We start from the raw sequence: 12,082 nt of genomic DNA, 5'->3' as shown, positions 1-12,082 counted from the left end.
AAACTGGTAATTGAAGATTAGCTCTAGTAAGAAATAAGTCCTACAATTTTTATGCTAACTTTTGTTTTTTTTTTTAGTTGTAATTGTAACGGGTACTTACAAAATATAAGAATCATCTTTAACAAAAAAATCGCCTAACTTAAGAGAGAGGACACTTACTTTCGCACAACACAATCAAAACATTTATAAACCTATGAACACCCGATGAAAAAAAAAAAAAAAAGCCAATGAACACCCAAAAGGAAATAGTAAATGTTATAAAAAAATGTAAGATATCTTTGTACACGTAAATACACCGTATGTGCATAAAAATACGAAGGAGTAAAAGCGTCTATAAAATAAAGAAGCTGGCTAAAGGGTTCAAACTTCAAAGTAATAAACAATTAATGATATATAAATGTGGTGTTTGTAAAGGTCTCACGTCTCTATAATAAGCATGACTCGTCACGTGACCTCCTCTTCTTCGCAGGGACAGAGATAGGATGAGACAGAAAGAAACCAACAAAACCAAACCCCAAAACCCAAGAAAAAAAGAGAAAAAAACTCTCTCTCTCTCTCTCTCTCTCTCTCTATTTAAGAGACTTCACTGTCTCTCTCAGTCTTTTAACGCAAAACAACTTTTGTGGAGGAGAGAAAGCGAGATAACACACACAGACACAGAGATACACATCTTCAATAGTTAAGAGTTTTCTATATACAGAAGCAAGTAAAGGGAGAGAGAGAGACAGATACAAAAGTTAATATCTCTCCTTCTCTCACTTGGTGACTTCTCTTTTTCCTCTGAGTTTTGTGGTGGGGGTTGTCTCTATAAATCTTATATATTTAAAAATATAAATAAATAAGAAGAATTATCAGGTTTTATATAAAATAGCAAAAGAAATGCAACAGCACCTGATGCAGATGCAGCCCATGATGGCTGGTTACTACCCCAGCAATGTTACCTCTGATCATATCCAGCAGGTTCTCTTCTTCTTCTTCTCCTTCTTCGCCTTCTTCTTCTTCTTCTATTATATTATCTCTTTCTTTTTCTTTATTATATGTTTCTTTGAATTCAAAAAGAAAAGATATGAAAACTATCTTGCAAAGTACCTGATACCCTTTTCTTTATATATAAAAATAGTACCTGAGACTCTTTTCTTTTGTTCTCAGAACAAATATGAATGATGGGTTTTTTTCATGGGTGTAACTGAAATGATATTTTTATTTTTCTGGTTATTTGGTTCTTTTTGTTCTTGTTTCCATGTTGATAGATGAATTAGTTTTTAGGTTTAATACATTTGTGTTATGTCTGATAAATCGGTTGCTAGAGATGCCTTTGGTCTTTTGTTTTGTGCATCAGCTTCAATTTCTTTTATCATGTCACTGTATGATTCTTTCAACTTTTTTTTTCTTGTCCACAAAGATTTGTTGTATCATTTCGTTATATATCGTGTTAAAAATGAACTCTTTTTTTTTGCCAATGAATTGCCTAAAACCGGAACAAGCTTAAGAAAGATTCTTTCTTTTCTATGAAAAAATTGATTTGAGGGTCCAGCTGTTTTGAGTTCTTGAAACATGTAATGAAAAATAATGTGTTGTTCAAAACAGACAAAATCTTGGGAACTGAAGATTGGTTTCACATATCTCGTTTTTTCTTCTTGTCTTGGTTCTCGGGTTCTGGAAGTTTCATTGATGGCAAAAACCACAAAGCCATTTATGTGAATATGGTGGTCCTTGTTTAGATTTGTTATCATTAGATCTATGTGTATATATTTTCTAGTCCAAGTGTTCCTTTTATTGCTTACATGACCAGATATNTACATCTGATAAATCGGTTGCTAGAGATGCCTTTGGTCTTTTGTTTTGTGCATCAGCTTCAATTTCTTTTATCATGTCACTGTATGATTCTTTCAACTGTTCTTTTCTTGTCCACAAAGATTTGTTGTATCATTTCGTTATATATCGTGTTAAAAATGAACTTTTTGTTTTGCCAATGAATTGCCTAAAACCGGAACAAGCTTAAGAAAGATTCTTTCTTTTCTATGAAAAAATTGATTTGAGGGTCCAGCTGTTTTGAGTTCTTGAAACATGTAATGAAAAATAATGTGTTGTTCAAAACAGACAAAATCTTGGGACTGAAGATTGGTTTCACATATCTCGTTTTTTCTTCTTGTCTTGGTTCTCGGGTTCTGGAAGTTTCATTGATGGCAAAAACCACAAAGCCATTTATGTGAATATGGTGGTCCTTGTTTAGATTTGTTATCATTAGATCTATGTGTATATATTTTCTAGTCCAAGTGTTCCTTTTATTGCTTACATGACCAGATATACTTTTGTGGTCCGAAACAACATCTGGTCCTTATCTCAGTTTTTTTTTTCTTTTTCTTTGTGTGGTCCTCAAATCTTTTCGAAGAAAATCTATCTTACACTTCTGTGATGTTTCAACATTATTGTCTTTTGATAATTCGAAATCTAAAGTTAATGGGGTCTCCTTTGAGTGTTACTCTGTCTTCTATTCCAACAACAAAAATTAGATGCAAACTTTTTTTTGTTTATACAACACATTACTAATTAAATGTATATGTTTATGGTAGTACTTGGACGAGAACAAATCGTTGATTCTGAAGATTGTTGAGTCTCAAAACTCTGGAAAGCTCAGCGATTGCGCCGAGTAAGTGCCAACATATTGTCCTTGACGATTTCACTTGTGTTCTGTTTGAATAATAAGAAGAAATGATTAATATAGTTATATTTTGGTGTTCACAGGAATCAGGCAAGGCTTCAACGCAACCTAATGTATTTAGCTGCAATTGCAGATTCTCAGCCTCAGCCTCCAAGTGTGCATAGTCAGGTAATAGTTTATTCAGAAAAAAGTATTCCGAGTTTTGTTGTATGGAAACTGAGAAACTGATTGGTATTGTTGGGTTATTAGTATGGATCTGCTGGTGGTGGGATGATTCAGGGAGAAGGAGGGTCACACTATTTGCAGCAGCAACAAGCGACTCAACAGCAACAGATGACTCAGCATTCTCTAATGGCGGCTCGTTCCTCAATGTTGTATGCTCAGCATCAGCAGCAGCAGCAACAGCCTTACGCAACGCTTCAGCATCAGCAATTGCACCATAGCCAGCTTGGAATGAGCTCGAGCAGCGGAGGAGGAAGCAGTGGTCTCCATATCCTTCAGGGAGAGGCTGGTGGGTTTCATGATTTTGGCCGTGGGAAGCCGGAAATGGGCAGTGGTGAAGGTAGAGGAGGAAGCTCCGGGGAAGGTGGAGAAACCCTTTACTTGAAATCATCAGATGATGGGAATTAAAAAGACTCTGGCACAAGGAATCTTAATGATGAATCAGCAGCAGCAGCAGAATAAGTAGTAATAGTAGGAGTCTTGAAGTTAATGTGTTTTGGTTTAGTTGCTTCTTGAAGAAGCAAAGAACTCTTTATTTTTAGTTTTGTTATTCTCTCTATGTTTGTGCCCTAAAAAATGAACCTCTTTCGTGGTGTAATGTACCATGTTAATCTGCTGGCTCCAAGTTGTGTCTTGATCTTAGTATGTTATTTCTCTGACTCTGAGTTTGACTCTTTTGCTTTAACCAGGAACTGAGTTTTAGAGATCATTGATTTTACCTAATTGGATTTTAAACCGTTTTGTAGCCATGTTTGAATTTAAAATTGGTTTGGTTTAGTTGGAAAAGTTAGGGTAGCTGATTGTAAACCAATATTTAACCGGATCCCTTATTGTCCAAATCTTTTATTTATTGACAGTCAATATGGTGCAATTGAGATTACGATTATTGTGGTGTAGTTGTAACATACTTGAATACAAACGGTCCCGTCCAAGACTCATGTTACCTGCCATAGTGGTCCTCTCAAGGGCCCAAAATGCTGAAGATCTGACCCTAGACCGATCCATATAGCCACCCCCGAAGCTGCATCAAACCAACGAACATATTCGGGTCCATTTAAGAAAAACTACCCCATCCGACCAATCAAGCGTGGGTGCCATCACGTTCTCAAACTCTCGTGACGAGGATGAGGGTTTAACCTCTTGATCAAGCCAGAGTGTTCCAGCGGAAGATGGGATCAACCTTTGGCAGCAGCCGCATCTCTTTCAACGGCTAAAGCCAACCAAAGAGAGATATTATTTCAAAAAGGAAGAGACACAAGACTAACGATCGCACGCCTATCTCCCTTGATCAAGTTTTCCTTTTTGCGCTTTGATTTTCGTTCATATGGCCAACGGTTATAATCTCCCTTTTCAATTGTCAAAAATCTTAGTTTCCTTCTTTTTGGCACATGAACGTTTGTACGAGCTCGTTATAATCTCACTCCGTTTTCATTTGTAATTCATAAATGAATTTTGAAATAAACTCACAAGTTTCTAGCAAAAAGATGTGTATTTGTGTCCTTTTGCTTCGTCTAAGTCTTCAAGTATTGGGCATGGATTCCCCTTGGCTGAGAGTTCCATTGAGCATCGTCCTTCTAGCGCGTGGTTTTGCCTTGGAAGTCAAGCTCAGCCCCTGCCTTTCTCGGTTCAGTCACAAAGTCAAGTAATTCGATCATTCTACCTTGAAAAAATATTAATCATGACCCGTTGGCCTCATGCATGCTCTACTACTCAGACCCATTTTTCACCGACAGCTAGTGCGTTATATCAGAAAACTTAGAAAAAATTGTCCACTAACTCTGCAGATTACCAACAAATTATGTTGTGTGTGTTTTGTTCACACTCACACATGACACTAGGAATCACTTCCTAGTATGCAACCCATCATGAATCGTTATCTCAAATATGTTTTATAGTGAAATTCTCTAATAATGTGTTGAAGAAAACGTAAATGCATTTTGGTTTCTACTTTGGTTGTATCAATAGCCCCATTGATGTATGTAAGAGCTAGGTGTGTTTTTGTGTTTTCATTGTAAAATATAAACCTTTCTTTATTTGGTACTAGCAATTGACCCGCGACTAGTGCGGGGGTTAGATTGAGGTGTATTTCGGGGTTTTTTTTAATATATTAATTTTTGGTCATGTAAATTCATCTTTATGTCTGTTTTTGTATTTGATTTTGGATGATTATGTTGTTTGTTGGATAATTTTTTAAAAAAATAGACTTTGCACTAAGTATAATTTAGGGTGCTGTTTACTTTTCAAAATTTGAGATAATCTTTTGTGTTTTTTAAATGTTTTTTAAATAATTGATGAGAAATTAACATTGTATACTTAAAGTTGTTGTTTTACTGTAGTTGTTAGTTGTGATTAATTTATTATTATTTGTCATTTTGTCATTGTGTAGTATTTGGCATGTGCTTCGCGCAGGAGTTTGATTAGGGTGTGATATGTGTTTTTTGGTGGATATTTTTAATGTATTTTGTTATTTTCTCTTTATATCTTGGTTGCAAATTTTTTTGGTTTTATTTTTATAGAAAATGGTGATTTTGGCTTTCTTTATTGTTTTTTTGCATTAAGTACAATCTACTGTTTAGTTTGACAGTTTTGTTTTATATTAGTTATGTTTATTTTAAAATTTGGTTTAGTTTTTCAATTATTTAAACTGCATATTTGTAGATTGTGATATATAAGTTAATTTCTGGATGTAATTGTTTTTTTACCTGTTATCTGTTTGATTGCTTGGTTTTTGTATTTTTCTATATGTGGTTGTACTTGTTTGTTTTTTTAGAATACGTATTAAGAAATGTGTGAGAATGTTTGTCAAATTTTTTTTGATTGTGTTACAAAGTTTGTAAGTTAGTAATTTTTTATAAATTTTTTAATTTACTTACATTTGGGTGTTTATATATATATATATATATATATATATATATATTTGTGTTACATTGATTGGGCCCAAATATCTGTTTAGGCCTTTAAAGGTAGAGGTGTTTTGGGTCTAGATTGAGTTTTTTTTAATTTGGTGATGTATTTGTCCTTTTGGAAAATAGCGTGTGTCTTGTAGTTGTGTGTTTTCTTCTTTACCGTATACCGGTGTTTGAACGGAATGGTGTGTATCGATATTTCGATCTAAAGGATATAAGTAGGCTTGTAGATCTTATTTTGATAGGCGTTCTTCGTTTTGAAGCATTCATTGTGTCGATACAGAATACTTTAATTTTATTGGCGCCTTTGGGAAGGTTTTGTCTTCGCTTCGCATCGCTGGTGGATAATTGGTTCTCCCCTAGTTAGTTCGTTGACTGTATGTGTTAATTGGTTCTCCCATGTATACCTTTCATTCTCTAATTAATTAATCGACTCTTTTAAGAAGGTTGTTGTAATTTAGTTTCGTTAGGACCATCTCAGTATTTGGCTGGATTTACGCTGTTTTCTGATTTGCTCTATTTGAAATTTTTCGTCTTTTTGTTGATTTTTGTTTGCGTATGTATTGATTCTGAAATACTACTAGTTATGCTGTTTTGCTAGTTTTCGGGAGCTTTGGTTTTGGCTCGATTTCATTTACTAATCTTTTTTTAGCGTCTCTTTTGTGTTTTGCTAGTGTCTGCATCTTTTACCTTTTTTTTTAGTTTGGTGATAGATGTGTCAACAGGTGCCAAATTAAAGGTAAATACCGTTTTCATAATTACCTTCTGCTGCCTTTTTAAAGTATTCCAACTTTTCTTTTGTGTTGTTGTTGTGAAAATACTCATGGATTCCTTTGATGTAGTGTGCCTCCACATTTCAACTTGCAATGCATTTTACCATTAGATCTTGGTACTTGTTTATTGCTGCTAGTGGATGCATTGCTAGTGGCCTTAAGTTGATATTCTTGTAAACTCGATGATCTTGGGCTGTCTTTACAAGGTATAATGATATATGCTAGCATAATATGCCTGACCGTTTTTCGTGAAATCCTGAGCAGCTCTCGTTGCATTTTTGGGAAGTTGGAGAATATATTTTTCTAGTATTTTTTCTTCTGTCCTTTATAGAGTCTCCCTTTGTTGCAGTTACGTTTGTGTGTGTTAAAAATATTAATGTCGAGGTGCCACTATTTAGTTTAATTGGACCTTTGATATTGACGTTATTATGAGTTCTGCTAGTTACCTTCTTAATCATTAATTTAGGACTTCATTGTATGAGTTATTTGGTTTAGTGGGTTTGATTTTAATTTTTTATTCTTTTATATTTTCCTACGTTTTAAAATTATGGACATTTGGAACTTTTTAAAGAAAATTACAATGGGAATACATATGTCCTACATGGAATACAATTTGTTATTTATATCTATGATATATAAGAAGTGTGGTTGAATTATTTTTCTAGATTGTTATAAACATTTTTTTACCTCATTTAAATTTTTAGTCTATACTTTGTTTCCCACCTGAATCATTACAGAAAAATCAGTTAGTCTGTTTGAATTGTAAAAAAAAATATTTCAAGAAGCCTTAAGAGTACAATGACAAAAAAAACACACACCCATTTGTTGATATCAGGAAATTGTAGCTGAAGATGGAGATGCTACGGTTGTCTACATAATCAAAGATCAAAAAGAGGATTTTAGTATACAATTAATGCCTTAACAAATCTAGTGAAGCAATCAATCCTAATACAGAAGCATATCACTTAAAAATCTACCAACATCACAGTCACCTTCCACATTTAGGATCAAACTAAAAGAAGAGAAAGAAGCAAGACATATACCTTATGCATCAGAGGAGCCCAAACTTAGCAGATCCTAAGAGACATTCCAAAAAAGAAGTAAATCAGCGATCATAACACCATCCACCAGAATCTACAAACAATAGAAGAACAAATAAGAATACAATTATACAAAAACAGAAGCTCACAAGTAAAAAATAAAATTTGTAAAAATCAAACCGTAGGAGGAGTAGTGAAAATTCAGAAGCGGGGATGATCAGATCATAAATAATAAGCTTCCAAAAACACCCTGCAAAATGAAGAAACTTACTCAGGGGAACAAATCAAATAAAAAAAAAGCAGAGACAAGAGGTCATCAGTCACGACATTGATATTTATACAAGGATAAGTGACACTTACCTGGACAATTTCATTAAGATCGTCTTCCCTCTGAAAATAATACGTCTTTGGCCTTTGTCCTGATGTTGATGAAATCTGGATCGAACTTCTTATAGAAAGATTCCAATGCCTGAAGAAGAAGACGAAAAAAGCAACTCTTTATATACAAGATAAATAATTCGAGATAGTAAACCAAGACATGTTTAAACTGAGAATATGAAAGCATCGCGTTGAATACTTTGAGTAAGAAATCAACCAATTAACAGAGGAAAGATATTTTCTCAGGGCAGAAGAAAAGATTAGAAGGTAGGGAAGCAGCCATGACTAAGGGTGGCAAAAGTAATTAAAATTAATCAATTCAAATTAATTTTACACAAAACCGTTACTATGGAGATGAAAGATAGGAGAGGCAGTGAAAGGGTGTGGAGGGATGATGACCATTAATTTCAAATCTATGCTAAACTTAATTTAGAAGGGGAGAGACTGTTGAGGTCGCAAATCGAAGAATGGAGGTTCGTAGTGAGAGGTTAGACTTCCAGGACAAACAAAATAAATTGGGCCTTTAAAAAATTAGGCCCAAAAATAAAATAAAAAAGATATTAGCAGAATTAAAATAAAAAGGATATTAGCAGAATGAGAAGCTGACATGGCAACACCAAAAGTGAGGAAAATGCACTTTATATATATAGATAAATCTTAACATTAAAACCCAAAAAAAAAATAACATTTTGATTATATTAGTGCCTCAAACTAATTATATTACTCCTTTCGACATGCACCGCCATTTTTCATAAACTGGAGCATGACGTCTTTGCTGCAAATCAAACCTTTACCTTCGATAGTATGAGCCCATATCACTTCAAACTCGTATAAGTTAAACTTTGATATCACTTGTTATGTCCACCTCATCAAAGGATTGATGAGCTATTCCGGAGTAGTGGAAACCTTCTCCATTGTCTCCCAAATATCACTACAAGATCATTTCTTGTGTGTTTACTTCACTCATATGGTATTGGAAACCACTTCATGATATGCTCAAATTAAATCCTAGAGCTACTCTCTCAAATTAAGAGGTCACTGTAGTACTTAGGGGTCAAATTCCACAAAGACTCTAAATTACACAATAAATTATAGAGTTTTATAATTACGCTAAACAAATTAAGTTGTATTAAAATTAAGAAAAGTAATGGAAAATATTAAATAAAAGCTGCGTAAATTCAGATGATCAAAGAGCTAGGCCTAGGGAATTTCTCAAGAAATTATGAAATATCAAATCAATAAATTAATTAGGATTTAGGCATTTAAAATCAGATCTAGAACTCTAAACTCTTCTGTAAAATAAATCAATTCTCACTGCAAATATTTTCTCAATTTAAAACCAGAAAATCCAAATCTCTTTGTAAATTTTTGGGTTAAAAATCAGCTTTGAAAACAGGTTTAGATTGTTCACAAAATTACTAAATCAAATCTCTTTGCAAGAAATAATTTTGCTCATCAAAAGGTTTTATCAGGAAAATCAATTATATTCTCATATCAATTTATTTTCCTAGGTTATTAATTCTAGATGGCCAATCAAGGATTAATATGAAGAACAACCTATGATGAAGATCTAGAAAGATAATAAATCCTAAAAATAACAGATCTAATAAATCAAAAAATCTCTGTGAAAAACCCTGAACCTAATAAGCAAACTACTCAGACATATTAAGTGAAGAACAAAACATAATTCTGAATAATAAGCAATTGAAATTAAAAGAGTAAAGAGGGAGTTCAAGAATTTTTATCTCAAAGCAGTTCAGATCTCTCTCTCCCAAAAGCTCTCAAAATCTCACAGGGTTGCAGAAAAATAAAACTTGCTAGAAAATAACTTAAGGGTTTCTAAAACCTAAAAATACTATTTATATGTCCAAAAACATGTCAGGGACTAATGATGCAAATATGGAAAACTTTGGGGCAGATTTGTAAAATTTCCAAAACTTGCTTCTCTCTCGGCTAAACATGGTGTCGATCGATGCTAAGGCAGTGTTGATCGACACTCTCATCCTTCCTCGGCTCCAAGTTCTCTTCTTTAGCTGAATTGCTCCAAAATCCCTTCTAATTGCTCCATTTTGCTCCTTTCATGCCAAAATCCTAGAAAACCTGTTAAGACTCTAAAACATCCTACAAAACAAATCAAAAGACTCTAAAAGACTCCTAATATCATGGTTAAAAAACACAAAAACCATGATATATCAACTCCCTCAGACTTAGCATTTGCTTGCCCTCAAGCAAAACATAAGCTTAGACCTGTGAAAGAGGTTTGAAAACAGGGAACTCACTCAACTGCATGATGATTCTTATTCGCACTCTTCATTTACCTGACTCAAGAACTTACTTCTTATACTTAACCATGATAAGCATCAACATTCCTTACTCAAATCCCACAATTCTCTGGAATCTCTATTCTCACCATTGTCATCTCATTACATAAATTAAAGCAAGTACAAGTGAGTTCTCACCTTGGTGTATAGATCAGTGGCATATGGACTCTTTACAGACCAAGACATTCTTCATACATCTCCTTTCCTCTCCCTTTTCTCACTTCCATTTTTTTTTTCAAAGGTGTAAGCGAATACCAGGGTCATTGGTAATTTACCTACCCCTCGCTTCCAAGCTTTGTGTGATCATTTGACTCAAGAGTAGAATAATGAGGTCACATGTAATTTACCTACCTCTCTAAACTGATCAAAATCATCTCATCTTTTTTTTCCTAATCTTTCTCTCATTTTTTTAAGCACTAAAGGGAAGAGAGAGGGGAGACACACTTTGAAAAATTTGCACTGTCTTGTATGACCCGAAGAAGAAGTCTAGTCCACTGATTTACAACCCCAAAGTAAGAGATTAAGTCCGGTTAAAATCCTGATAAAAGTTAAGACAATGTTAGTTTAACCATATATCCTTTGAATAAGGGATTTCGGGATTGTTGATACAGCTCATAGTCTTTCTAAGCTTCAGTTCTGAGATTAAGCATAAACAAATAATCATTAGAGTGTTAGCCAAATAAGAGAAATCATTAATCAAGATCATAATTCCCAAAGTCAAAAAGAAAAATTTGACTTAAACTTTATGGCTTTGACTGACACAACTGAAACTCAAAAACAAAAAACGTAGTTAGTAGACAACCTCCTCCAGACTGAAACAACACTGTCTGTAGTGTTGTCAAGTAAGAAGAAAGCTAAAAGAAACAAAAATATATGGAAATTGTAATGAAAAGATGAATTGATTCTCGGGTTACCCAACAGTGTCGACCGACACCATTTCAGCGTCGATCGACACTCATCATGAATGGTGGTTTTTGGCCGTAACTCCTTGTTAGTTGCAGTTAGTTGTGTTCATGTGTTGTTGGATCAATCATTTGATGATTATGCTGTGAAGAAACACTCAAACACAAACACAGGTTAAAAGCAATATGATAGATAGATAGTTCATAATTTCAAATAAAATTCAAACAAAAACTGACTCAATGCAAAAAGAAAAATGACTCAAAAGGAAAAGAAAAACCTAGAAGTGGGTTGCCTCCCACTAAGCGCTTGTTTTCAGTCATTAGCTTGACTGTTCTGAAGCTCAGGCATCCGGTGGATTAGAACGTGGCATTGAATGCTTCTGAGAAGAATGTCTCATCATCCAAGGTGGTGTATAAGCTTTAGGTGCATGAGGTCTGCCAAGGATGTGAGGAACAGGACCAGGGCGGGATTTAGGGATGGGTTTGCTTCTCTTATGTCCTGCAAAATCATCAACAGAAGAAACAAGTGCTCTATGATAATCTCGTGGCTTGGTCAACTGCAAAACAGTTTTTGTATCTTTGAAATTCTTCTTGATGATAGGAGGGGGTTTGGGTAAAGAAGATGCATACCTTTGCCTTACCTGAGGACTCTGGAGTGTGGAGTGGGGGGCTTTCTGTTTGGGAACAGCTTTATGATTTGGAGCATCAGTTTTGGACAAGATCTGTCTCGGATGTGGAGGGGTGTCGACCGATGTTGATAGGGTGTCGGTCGATACTGAACCTGTTGCTCGTGTATTTGCTTCTTTGCAGCTTATCTCAGCAATCTTCTCAACAGAAAATGTATGTCCATCAATGGTAGGAGCTCTCCTCAGCTTATG

General features: G+C 34.5%; 1 protein-coding gene and 1 long non-coding RNA gene across 2 annotated transcripts; one reads left to right on the top strand and one right to left on the bottom strand.

The window, feature by feature from the left end:
• LOC104707115 (GRF1-interacting factor 1-like) lies at positions 561-3,534 on the top strand. Its single transcript, XM_010423397.2, has 4 exons — positions 561-960; positions 2,574-2,650; positions 2,746-2,830; positions 2,912-3,534. Exons 1-4 carry the CDS (start codon positions 880-882, stop codon positions 3,290-3,292), a joined length of 624 nt encoding a protein of 207 aa, XP_010421699.1. The 5' UTR covers positions 561-879; the 3' UTR covers positions 3,293-3,534.
• On the bottom strand, positions 7,210-8,376 carry LOC104707114. The gene is made up of 5 exons (XR_754554.1): positions 7,964-8,376; positions 7,784-7,853; positions 7,607-7,697; positions 7,382-7,433; positions 7,210-7,286 (listed from the first exon to the last, which is right to left on the bottom strand). It is a non-coding gene; the product is annotated as an uncharacterized LOC104707114 (long non-coding RNA).

This window comes from Camelina sativa, chromosome 8 (assembly GCF_000633955.1).
Source record: "Camelina sativa cultivar DH55 chromosome 8, Cs, whole genome shotgun sequence".
In the NCBI taxonomy this organism is placed as follows: Eukaryota; Viridiplantae; Streptophyta; class Magnoliopsida; order Brassicales; family Brassicaceae; genus Camelina; species Camelina sativa.
The sequence above is the reverse complement of the archived record's forward strand: the minus strand, read 5'-3'. Positions and strand labels throughout refer to the sequence as shown.

What these genes read in the sequence shown, in the direction of transcription:
- LOC104707115 (XM_010423397.2), top strand. Translation starts at nt 880, where the DNA reads ATGCAACAGCACCTGATGCAGATGCAGCCCATGATGGCTGGTTACTAC. An exon ending in CCTCTGATCATATCCAGCAG is followed by an intron (nt 961 to 2,573) that starts GTTCTCTTCTTC and finishes TGTTTATGGTAG; the next exon opens with TACTTGGACGAGAACAAATC. An exon ending in AAGCTCAGCGATTGCGCCGA is followed by an intron (nt 2,651 to 2,745) that starts GTAAGTGCCAAC and finishes TGGTGTTCACAG; the next exon opens with GAATCAGGCAAGGCTTCAAC.